Raw genomic sequence first — 13222 nt, 5'->3', positions numbered from 1 at the left:
TATATATGTATATATATATATATATATATATATATCCTTATATAGTAGTAAAAAGAGACTTGAATGGTAAAAAAAAGTCTCTTTCAAAGCTTTTTTTGAACATTAAAGCAACATCAACAATTAGATGACATTTTAATGTTGTTTGAAAAAATGCAGAGCACATTAAGTTTTATCCTTTTTTTTAAAACGCAATAATTATGACTAGAAAGTTTTTTTACTTAATGGTGTTTTTGTTTTTTATTCTTTTATTATATTTTTAAAACATGCAAGGAATGTTGCTACATCAACTGACAAATATGTAAAACATGTGCAAGGTGTTGCTACATCGACTATCTTATAGCTTGCTACTACAAGGAAGTACTGCTACATTGACTAAGGTTTTAATTTAAGCAAGCAATCTATCATTTAAAAAAAAAAATTTTATTCAAGTTTTTAAACTTTTTCTGGTCTGATATATAAGCGTTTGATTTAAAACAACAGTTTATTTTTTTGAAACTAGAAAAAACATATTAATTTTAAAATCAAAAATAGTAAGTTCTGTTACAAAAAGAAAACAAGAAAAAGGTAGATACTAAATAAGTTCCATTATTAACACACATACTAGTTTAATCGTTTTAGACATAAATTACTCAATCAGTCTGATTGGTTGATCTAAGGAACACCTAATCATTAAAAAAAATTTTTCAAACTTTTAGTATAAAGGTTTTAATAAGTTAATAACTTGAATTCAATGTTATCAGATTTAATCCATTTTGTTTACTAAAACTTCCAAAAGTGGTGACATCAAAAACTCATACTGTTGTGCAGATCTCACTACTTCAAACTTTTATCTAACTTTTTGCTTAATGTTTTATTCAATGGGTAACTCTCACTTTTTTTAGGCTTGGAATTCCACACCTATGTACAATTCTTTAAACCTTTTCTATACTTACACTGTATGTAGCTTTGATGCTATTGAATTTTACTGCTAAATTCTACTCAATATACAAAAAAATATAGGTCAGACAAAATGACTGACTGATACTGTTTTTTACCGGAAAAATGCTGGACAAAGTCCGATGTCCCATAGGTATTTTGAGCCCTGCATACATAGCCAGAGCTGGCTTCAAACAACGGACCACCAGTTTTGAAACTAGAACTCTAACCGTTACACCATGGTTGCTGTAAAGCTGTGGTGTAGAAGTTAGAACACCACTTTTTGGATGTCATATTTTGACAGTACTTCCAGAAGTTGCAGATTTGGTAGAGATGACTGCAACAAGATTCCTGAGATTCTCCCTAAATGTGAATGAAGTACACTGATTTGGCAGACCTCTTCAAACAAGACTTAAATAATCACCATACCATTAAGGAGTAGTCTTCCTCAGGTTTAAAATAGTCCACTGGGCTTTTCTCATTCATTTTTAAATATCCTACTTGGCAAATGAGACAGTTGCAGCTTTGATCTCATGTTGCTGGTTTGATTTTAATAGAAGAGAAAGCAAACAAAGGTAGTAGGATAACATCTTTTCTTTCATCTTTTCTTCAAAGAGTTGTTCGACATGAGTCACAGATGTATCTTGGCACTCTGGTATCACTCAAATCAAGATTTGTATGGTAATATTTGAAGATATTTTCAACAAGGAATTGTGTCAACACATGAGAGCGCTTCTGCAGCACAAATTACAAACATATTTCCAACAATATTCATGATTTTTTACAAAACTTAACAATTTCAGGATTTTTTTAGCTAATACAGCTTGTTTAGCACTTTTTCTTTAGGATAAACTTAAGATTTAAGTTAAGATTAACTTTACTTTGTTTAAATTTTCATCTGAGTGATAGTTCTTCATAATTGAAACTATACACCCAAAAAATATGAGTTCATTAATTTTCAATGCTCATGCATTTTTTAAATTTAAACTCGCAAATAACTAAAGTTCAAATCAGAGGTGATTCTACAAATAAAAAGAGGATGGGTCGGAGGAATCAATAAAAAGTACTGACTGGCTTTACACAAAAAAACAAACAAAAAAAGGTCCTCATAACTAAAATTTACCCAACTGAAGAGTGTCAAAAATCCGACTAGCCAACTAAAATCATAAAAAAATAACTTGAAAATCACCTTCGTTGGGGAAAGGGGGTGGATGGGGAGGGTGGAATACCCCCATAAAATTGCCTCTGGTTCAAATTACCTGCTAAAGTTAATTTGTTTAAAATTATGCTCTCATGCACAGTTTTACATTCAATTAAAAAAAAGTTTGATAATATCCTATTAATCTAATTTTGAATACTTTTTTTTAATATTAAAAAAAATTTAACTGAATACTTAATACTAAAAGATTTGTTTTATGTTATATTATATATTAAAAGAAATTGTTTTACGAATGCTATTGAAAAATAAAAGCGTTGTTTGTCTCTTTTTATTCGCCTTCATTAAGACGGGTTGGCGTTTGAGTTTTCTATTACAATTCAATAATGGAAAGGAAAAAAAGTTAGTAAAGTAAAGGCGCAATTGATAATTTAAAATTTATTTAAAAATAATTTATTCATTGCAATGGCTTCACTTCAGCGGAATAAGCTACGAAAAAAATAAATGAAATGAAACTGGAAAAACAAAACAAACAAAAAAACATACAGTTGGTAGAGAAAATGTTAATATTTTTCAATGTTCAAATGATACATACAAAAATTTTAAACAATAATTTTATCTTTTTTATTAAATTATTATTAAATTAAATTATTAAATTATTAAATTAAATTTTAAATAAATTTATATCAGATTTTAATGAGCAGAGATATAAAATATTTTTTTATTTCTGCTCATTTGAAAAACTGTAAAAATTAGATATATATAACTATTTAACACTTGTGCGCAAATTTTTTACTATTTAAACTTGATACTTAATACTAAGAAGACAATTGTTTTATGAAACACTACTACAAAATTACTAGTGTTACATTAAAAGAGATTTTACTAAACATATATATTTTTAAGAATCCTATTATAGAAAATTTTAGGTTGACCTATAAATTAATCATTCGTGTATTACATTTGCAGCAAAAACTTATGAGAAAAAAAATAAAAAGATCTAAAATAATAAAAAGATTTAAAAATATAATGACATTTAAAAGCAAAAAATGTTCCCAGTTAAATGCAGCGATTATTATATATTTTTATATTATTATAAAAATAATATAATAAATATTTTCATTAAAACAATAAAATATGAACTTCAATTATTAATGAAAAAGAGGTTTTTAACCACCCATAAAATGAAAGTAATTTAAAGCAAAAAAAAAGAAAAAAAAAAGCTTACGTCACAAAAAGTTCAACAAAGCAAATTAAAGTTGCATGTTGTAAACAACAAAGCTATTTTAAACGCTTATTTAAAATTTAAATGATTTTGTGAAATTTAAATATATGCCAAATTTTTACATCATGATTATTTTTAAAACCTTGTTTTTCAAAACTCTGATTTTCTTTTCAACTGGTCAATAATGACCGGTAAGAATTCATTTTGGGAGGTCAAAATAGCAATTTTAGTCATTTCATGCGGTCATTGACGTTGACCTGCTGTTATTTTCCACCTTCACACACACATATATATATCAGGCCTTGTTAAGAAGCGTTACGCAGCTCACATTTTGCCTGCGAAAAGGTGATTTGCCTACGTGTTCAGCAGTTTTGCGCTACGCAAAAATTTTTATCTTTTAGAATATTTTAAATTATCTTTTGATGTCGTTAACGTGACGTTTATTCAGAAAAAATAAAGTCATAAGTAAAAGCATTTAACCGCAATTGTAAATTAATAGATTTTTTGTTAAAGAAACAGTTAGTTTAATAAATTTTTGTTGTTGTTGTTAAGTTTTATCTTAAGGAATTAAATATATAAATTACTTTTAAATATAAAAACTATTTTTTGTCATAATAGTTTAAAAATGTACAATTTATTTTGATGTAAATATTTTATTAATAAGATATTTTGTTTATTGCTAATTCAATATCGTTAAGTTTTAATGACGTTCGTTTAATTTATAAAAATAAATTATGATCACGAATATGTTATCGGTAACTGATAAATAATTTAAAAAAACTCTTTATTGTTTAAAAACATTATTAAAAAGAGTTCACAAAATAAATAAGAAAAAATTTATTTTAACAGTTAATAAAATAACCAAAACCCAACTGTAAAATTATAAGAAAATAATCAAATATTGTTTTATGTTTTATGAAAAAAATATTTTTTTTAAAATAAAATTTAGTTCATATTTGGAAAAAATAATAAAAATGATTTTTCAAATAGGAACTTAGATTTTATTTGTAACTTTTGTTATAGTGAGAAAAAAAAAACTGTTTGTATGATTTTTAACACGTTAATAAAATAACTTTAATTGCAATGCGGTACTTGAAAAGATGCTAGTGACGCAATATAACTTCTAACAATACAAAATATATTTTCCGAGTTGAGTTACTTAGAAATGCGTTACGTGTTTTCGTTACACAGCGAAATCTCATAACAAGGCCTGATATATATATGTATGATTATGTAACCCTATTAATTTCAAAATTTTAATCCATTAGATGCTTTGTCATGAGATGTGTTGCTTTCGAGATATTTTAATTCTACAACTTGAACCTATGCTCAACTAGCCCCGCTCTACTATGCTTAACTAGTCCCACTCTACCCTAAGCATGAAATTAACCAAAAGGACTTAAAAAATGCTCCTCAAAAATATTTTTACTATCTACTATATAAACATGACTTTTGCTACTTTTTAAAAACATTTAGCGACACCCAAGAAAACTTTTGTTATATTCAATAAAATTCTCAAAAAATGGAAATAGTTTGTTTATTTATTCCTGTAATGTTTTGCATTATTATTTACATGAAAGAGAATTGCTTTAATATTTGTTTGACATTTATTTCTATGTCTATATATTAAATTGTTACAACTAATTATTATATTGTGCGTAGTCTTCTCATGTCATTATTTCAACCTCTATTGAGTTTAGCTCTACGGCTTATAAGTGAGAATTCCTTGTGCAGAACTAATCTCTTAGGGAATATTTAGTAATCATTTTCTGTGTAATTCTCCAAAGGGAATTACTTATTCTGCAATCGCTAATCGTTATTCTGAAAGATTGTTAGGAATTATTGTCTAGAGGGAATCGTTTGCGTAACAATCATTACACCATCCTTTTTTTAAAAATGCATGTCATAATTAACATAATGTTTAGGTTTCCTCAAAATTCTTCCGGATCTTATGATTGTAAAGTTGTGGTTTGTTGATTCATCATGATTTGTATTTCGATCAGGTGATGCAATGTCTCTTAGCATGATGGAAATAATTGAGCAGGTGATGCAATGTCTCTTAGCCATTCCATTTGATTGTTAATACTGTGGGCTACTAGTTATGTTTAAACTCCCACTCTTTACTAAATATTCGGAATTCTGAAGATGAGAATTGTGTGCCTTTGTTGCTCCATACTATCTGCGGTATGCCATGTCTGGAAAAGATCATTTTAAGTTTCTTTATCACTGTTTGCGATTGAATGTTATGTAATCTTTCAATCTATTATAAAACCCTGATTATTCCAGTGAAATATATCAATTCATACAGTTCAAAATGAATGATTTGGTATTTCACTTGATATTATTAATTCCTTTGCTGTTGTTTTTTTGAATATTTTACTTTTAACTCTTTTCCTTGTTCTCCTTCAATCCGTTTTACTTTGTTAAGATTAGATATTTCTTTTTGCTAATGGCACTTAAGTTCGTTTGTGTCTTCAGTTTTTACTTCATTTATAAGTTGGATAGCTTGCAAGCCTTGGGAAGTTTGTAAGCTAAGAACCAGTTTGCTTGTAGTTTCCACTACATAAAATTTAACCATTTTTTTACAACTTTTGTAGTAATACATCATCTTTGATGTTCTAAGTACTGGAATATAATTCCCTCCATAACCACGTAGTTTAACATCTGTATAAGTGAGATTATCATGTGATGTTAGTTGATCATAGACTCTTTTTGCCTAATATCAACTTCAGTTCCAGTGTGGATTTTTCCACAAACCAATTTATTATTAATTTTGACAACTATCAAAGCTTCTTTTTTACAATTCATTAAACCATATGATACAGATTCAACATGGTATTCAACAGTCCATCTTTCATGTATGTTTTTTGAGTTGCAGCAAGTTGCCCAATGATTTTTTTGGCTACATTTGTTGCACTTTTGACCAAATACCCGTCAGTTTTTTAGTTCATGTGTTCTATTGCATTTCTTGCACTGCCTTTGTTGTTGTTTTGTATTTGAACCATTATTCATTTGTGTCCAGTTCTGTTTATTTGAATCAACACAGTCTGTTTTGCTTTTTGATCCATTTTTGTTATTATCTCATTTCAGTATTTGTCCAATTTTCACATTCACTTGTCTTGGCTTTATGAATTTCTTTACCACATCAATATCTTTTTTGTGTATAACTGATTTCATTTCTTCATCTGCAACTTTTTCAGCTCTGCATATGCTAATTGGTTTTTTTAAGGTTGAATCTGCTCCTTTTCAAAAAAGATCATTTCGTACCTTGTCTGATTTGATTCCGTCAAATAATTTGTATAATATAAGACCATCTTGAATATTTTCAAATTCACAAGCTTGAGCCAGATTTTTTAAATCAGTCACAAAAAAAATCAAATGATTCATTTACATCTTGTTTTTGTAAGAAAAACTTTCTTATTTCTAAAACCAGATTTCTTTACGGTAAACAGTATTTTTTAAATCTTTCAAACAGTTCCTTTACCATGATGTCATCAATTTCACCATCGCCATTTTCTATTTTATTCCAAGTCCATGTGTTGAATATTTCTCTTCCTTTTTCACTGATAATAAATAAGAATTTCGAGTATTTTTCTTTTTTTCAGATTTATTTAATTTTTCATTTCTCAGATTTATTTGAAATTGTTGCTTTCAGAGAACTGCATAGTTTGTTTCCATTTTTTCCATGTAACAGCAATATTGGATTCATTGAAGTCTATTTTGTTCAGCTGTGGTAATGTTCTAATAATAATAACTACAGTAATACCTAGTAGTAATTCAATTTTCTTTTCTCCAAAATCTTTTTGTAAAATTCTTCAGTCCACTTCTGGTACTATGTAATGTTTTATATTTTTATTTATATAAAAGAGAATTGCTTTAATCTATGTTTGACATTTATTTCTATATTTATATATATTAAATTGTTACAACTAATTATTATATTGTGTGTAGTCTTTTCGTGTTGTTATTTCAACCTCTATTGAGTTTAGCGCTATGGCTTTTAAGTGAGAATTCCTTGTGCAGAACTAGTCTCTTAGGGAATACTTTAGCAATCATTTTCCGTGTAATTCTCCTAAGGGAATTACTTATTCTGCAATCGCTAATCATTATTCTGAACGATTGTCAGAAACTATTGTCCAGAAGAAATTGTTTGCATAATAATCATTACAATCTCCAGTTTTCTCAATCAGATCTTAATAGCTAAAGATATGGAAATATGAAATTTAATTTTTTTGAAAAATTGGGTAGCAAATAAATACCATGTCTCAGTAAAGTGTGTGCTTTCAAAAAGGTTCAGACATCATACTAGCTTGAAGAGAATCAACACATAAATAAACTTGGAAATGCTTTATCGAAAACTATGTTCCCAATAATAAATAATTTCTTCTGTACTAAATATACTTACAAATTTTCTTAAAAGTGCAAAATAAGAAAAAAAACTGGTAATAACTTATACAGTCTTTAATTTTTTCAAAGTTATTTTTACACATCTGATAAGTTCAAACCTTGAGCTGTTGCTTTATTTGTGAAGTTGTCAGTTGTCATTACAATTTGTGTGAATAATTACAAAAAGTTTGTGTGTTTAGATTTTTCAGACAATCTAAACACACAAAATGCTATTGTTTTGAGACCCAATTAAAGTGTTTCAGCACTGATGGAACTTAAGGAATAGTATGTTCAAACACTTTGTATGTGATTAATTTTTTTTCTGTACTAATAATTCTATAAAATTAGGAGGTTTTATTGTGGGTTTTTATTTTGTTCATATAAAAAAATCTAAACTCTCAACATTAAGTTTAAAAAGTTGTAAGCCACCCTCTTCTAGTTCTTCTTAAGCAAACAAAAAGTTAACGATACTTTTCCTACCATAGAGTTGAACGATTCATCAAATAGACTTTTAAAATTCTTCTTGAATTTACCAACAGACAACAGACTATTTGATCATTTAAATAACCATATTTATTCAAGTAATTTTTGTTCTTTGAAAGCAACTCTCTATTTGAAAGTTAAATTAGTCAATTTTTGTAATGTTACAGTATAAAAACTTATAATATAATTTAATACAAATATAAAATAAATATGAAATTTATTCAATTTCAAAAAAAATTTAATCTTAAAAATTACTAATTAAGTTTAACAATATTAATTTGATTTATTATCATTACTTAATAATATTATTTAACATTTTTTCAAAAAACCTTTATAAAGTAAAGTAGCTAAACATTATTTTAATATTGAAAATACTATAACAGCAAAAGGATTCTCAGACGTTGCTAAAGGTTTTTAAAACTTTGAGAAAATTGTTTCCATCCTAAAGCCTAAAATTTTAAAAGTAATAAATTAAGAATATATTTTTGCCTTTTCTATTATTCCATGGCTATGAGCTTGAGATGGCTTATTCCATGGCTATGTGCTTGAGATAATATAGAACTTAAAAACTAACTAAATAATATTAGAGTTGTTTATTCAAATTAGGGAAACTTTTGGACAATCTGTTAGTTATAACAACTTAAAACTCTCTCACTTGTAAAACTCAAATAGTTTTACAAGTTATAGAGTTTGTAGTAAATGAGAGTAAGTGAGCCCCCTTCTTTAACGTAAACCAGTTAACCCTTTCTTTCCCAATTTATGAAATTAAAAAAAAAAATTACGATGACATTAAATATTTTTATAAAACAATAGCGAATCGACGCATTCATTTTTAAATTGCACATGTTGTCATCTAGTAGGAAGTAGCAGAACTTGAGCATTACTTAAAATAAAATAAAAAATAAAACAGGGTTTGATTTTTGCATTTAAAGTTTGTGTTGCCAAATAGCAACATTGGGAGAGAAAGGGTTAAAAGTTTATTAACGTTTATTGTTACAATAGATTTCTTTAATACATAAAAATAATGTATACCTTTGACTGGTTTGTTTATAAATTTGTTTAAGTTATCTGTTTGAGAGTTCCCTGGAGGTTTATACTGAGCTACTATCCAGGTTTTTCCAAACGCTGTTGTGATTCCAACTCCAAATCTACTTGTAGGAATCCATAACAGTTGTTGCATGTGACCAGCATTATTGTTGTAAACAATGTTGTTAAAATCATAGTTTGTAGTTTTTCTTTCCCTGATTTATTTGAAAGTAGAAAACAATTAGTTTTTCAGGAATAACTAAACTTAATATATAATCCTTATACTCATCCCTCTATAGGTAATGCAAGTATCTGGGAATGTGTACAGAAAAAAACAACAAGTTACCGATAACAAAAACAATCTCTAAATATATTATATAGACGGTAATACCGCCTTCATAATACATTTGGAGATTTTTTGTGTTTTTGTCAATATTAATTTTTGTATAATGGGATAAAAATGTTTAAATTATATAATTTTATTGTATTGAATATTTTATTTTATAAATAAATTAATGCTAAGTTCTTTAGGAATAATTAAACTTGGTTAAGCGCTAAACCAACCTATGGGGTTGTCCATAAATTACGTCACGCAGTTTTGATATTTTTTGAAACAGTCTGTAACAGTCCGTTAACGGAGTGTAATCATCAACTAAGTAAGATTTAGGCGTAGTTGATTTTAAAATCAACATTTAGATACATCAATTGAGGGTTTTGATTTAGTCAGATACTCTTTTAATTAAGAGAAAGTCTTCTCTACATTTGAAACTAAAAAAAAAAATGTTGCGTCACAAAATCGAGACCCCCCTCCTCTCCATTGTAACAAGTTGTCATAAAATTATTAACTCCCCCCCTTCCTCTAAAGCGTGACGTAATTTATGGACGGTTGACTTTATAGACTTCGTCCATGACTTCCTTTTATAGACTTCCCTATAAAAGGACGTCATGTCCTCCATTTTCATCCTTTGCCCTCTGTCCGGTAGACGAAGCTGAAAACATTTAAAATGTCCGGCTTTTTGAATATTTACGGTTTTTTATTTTTTCATATGCTTTTTTTGTTCTTGAAACTTTTAAAAGTTTTTTTTTGACGTTCTTTTCTTTAACTAAAACTTCAGGTTCTACTTTTAACTCTGCACGTTTCGCTTTTTCAATTTTTGCTCGATAAAACGGCAAAGAAATTAAAAAACAATATAGATTTATTCATTTTTAATTAATATGTTTTTAGTTCAGTACATTTTTTCTATGTCAGTTTTTGCACCTATAGCAACAACAGCACTTAAATTGAATTTTGACTTTTTCATAAAAATGACTTCAATTTCTACAAAGAGAAAATGCAAGTTTTCAAGTACTATGAAAACAAACTATTCATGTTTTGCTTAAGGGCGCAACGAGAATGAGGCAAAGTGTATGATTTGTGATAGTTACTTGTCCGTCGCTAACAAAGGAGCTACTGGCTTAAAGCGCTATGTTAATAGTGAGAAACATAAAAACCTAATCAAAGTCTCCGCGTCATCAAATAGGTTGATATCCTTTTTTCAGCCTATAAACTCAAAGATATTGCAAAAAACTCACGCAGCTGAAGCAACTTTAGCCTTTCAACAGTTTGTCACCATCAGTTTTACAACTCGATGGCCTGTACAGCTGGTTTAATGCTCAAATTATTTGAAGATTCCGAAATTGTAAAATATATCGCATGTTCAAAAACAAAAACTGAGACAATCATAAACCAGGTAATAGGCCCCACACTGTTAATCAACTGGTGAAATCATTAGATAGGATTTCATGTTTCGGTCTTTCCACAGATGCTAGCAATAACGTTTTATAAAAAAAATTTCAGATCGTTATTCAATACTTTCACTGGTGGTATCCAAACTAAAATCCTTACGTTAAATAACACACCAAATATAACCTCTAAAACACTCCAAACATATGAATTGTTGTCTAAGTGTGTTGTTTTTGCAGGAGACAATGCTAATGTAAATTTTGGAGGCATTAATAGAAAAGTTAGGGAAAATGTGTTCTCGTATTTGAAGGAAGTTTTAAAAAAACCGTTGGTAAGTGTTGGATGTTCTGCTCACGTTTTGCACAACTGTATACAACATGGAGCAGATTTAATGAAGATTGCTGTTGAAACTTTTGTTTTGAAAATATTCAATTATTTTTCTATATGCACAGTTAGAACAGAAGCTTTAAAAGATTTATGCCAATATGAGGACATTAGTTATTATCAACTACTTTATCACTCTAATACTAGATGGTTAAGCTTGTTTCCAGCTATTGAAAGATTGCCGAGGTTATTTGATGTTTTGAAAATATTCTTTTTTTCTGTAGATCAATCACCTGTTACAATAAAAATATTTTTTGAGAATGAATTTTTAGAAGCTTATCTTTGGTTTTTGCATTTCTTGATGTTTCTCTTTCAAGTAAATATTGCAGCAATTGAAAGGGAAGAAACGTCGGTTTTAGAAGATATTAGCTTTCTTCACTCTACCTTGGAAGTTTTAAAAGACTGCTTAAATGAAATATTCCTATCACTTAAAGTCAAAGATATGTTAAGAAAACCTAAAGAAAGTGACAGAGAAGAAGATTATAAATGTTTTATGGCATCACACCCTGTAAATATCCATGGCTAACATCACCCGAAAGGACCGAACAAAGCCTTTTAGATGGGCATTATATAGACCTAGTGTGAACATTTAGAGCTGTTTTTGAAATCTTTTAACTACGTCCGAGCCATTTTTTTCATTTTAAAGTTATATAGTGAAAATAACCAAAATCCAAGATTTTCCAAAAAATTAAACAGCTCAAAATCATAAATTACAGTGATTTTTTTAAGTTGTAGGTATATAGAGATCATAATAAAATAATTTTAAGTCATTTCAAACATCCAAAAGTTTGTCAGAGCCATTTTTCTCATTTTAACGTTCTATGATAAAATAACCACAAAGTGTAAAATTCCATAAAGTATATTTTCACAACTTGCTTGGTCTGGACAATATTTACGATAAAAAATAAACAGATTCTTACATATTGCAAATTTGAGACTAGAATTAAAAGCTTTCTTCACAAAATGCATTATCCAAAAACAGTTTTTAAATTTCTCAAAAAATTCTAAAATTTACAATTTCTAATTTTTTTTAGTCTAAAACATATATTTCTGAAAAAGTTGAGTTTGTAGGTGTTGTTTGTTACAGATGCTTGCTGTTATAGTCAACAACACAATTGAAGAGTTGTTTTCCATATTCTGGATGAGTTGGGATGCGCTTGTACCGCTCCCAGTGAACCTTGAACCTTGAATGCATTGCTTCGGTTGCTTGTTCGCTGAAGATTCCGAGGGAGGTTTGATGTTTTTCTACAAATTCAGAAACATGGTAGAAAACAGCATGGACCTTAGGTGTCACCAATATTGGCAAGAATAGGAAAGAAGTTTTAAACTTCTGAATCGTTTCTTTATAATTTTCCTGCAGAGTTGTTCCAAAGCATGAAGTGACAACTTCTTTGAAATGTCTTAGAGTTTCAATGAAACCAAATGCTTGATAGGCACAAGCTTTTTCTGCCATTCTTTGGAGAATGTCAAGGTTTTGCAAAAGCTTATGACATTCATTGCCAGCAAAGTGTCCGCCATGGTATGGCTGGAGCTGAATGTGCAGCAAAGTTGGCTATTCTTTGGCACCAGGCCATAACTCAGAAAGATTCTTGAAAAGATGATTGACAATTCCAAGAAGAAGATGGAGTTCCATTGGTGGAATCACATCCAAAATGAGTGTTGAGTCATCCATTTTAATCAGTGGTGGATGGATTACATTGTCAAAATCTTTTGCTGATTTTGTATCCGATCCAGCTGCAACATAGGCTTCAAATCTCTCCTTGATTGATCCGAAACTTCTGAATGTCCCACATTCTGAGAGATTGTCAGAATCAATGTTGCACCAGCAACAAGGGTGTTTGCTTGAATGGGATTGAATTCCGCAAATGATGTTGGCCATCTTGAGATCGCATGAAATGCAGAAAGAAACATCGTTTAATTGAAT

The 13222-nt window shown here is 28.7% G+C and overlaps 1 protein-coding gene across 1 annotated transcript in view; it reads right to left on the bottom strand.

Moving 5' to 3' along the window:
- The window catches only part of LOC100215125 (ectin), a 48417-nt gene that overhangs the window by 21408 nt on the left and 13787 nt on the right, over positions 1 to 13222 (bottom strand). The window contains exon 2 of the mRNA XM_065787794.1: positions 9198 to 9406. Within this exon, the coding sequence (XP_065643866.1) occupies positions 9198 to 9406 (209 nt within the window). The remainder of the gene's footprint in view (positions 1 to 9197; positions 9407 to 13222) is intronic.

The sequence above is a fragment of the Hydra vulgaris genome, chromosome 01, assembly GCF_038396675.1.
Source record: "Hydra vulgaris chromosome 01, alternate assembly HydraT2T_AEP".
Classification (NCBI taxonomy): domain Eukaryota; kingdom Metazoa; phylum Cnidaria; class Hydrozoa; order Anthoathecata; family Hydridae; genus Hydra; species Hydra vulgaris.
This window is presented reverse-complemented; position numbering and strand designations above follow the sequence as displayed.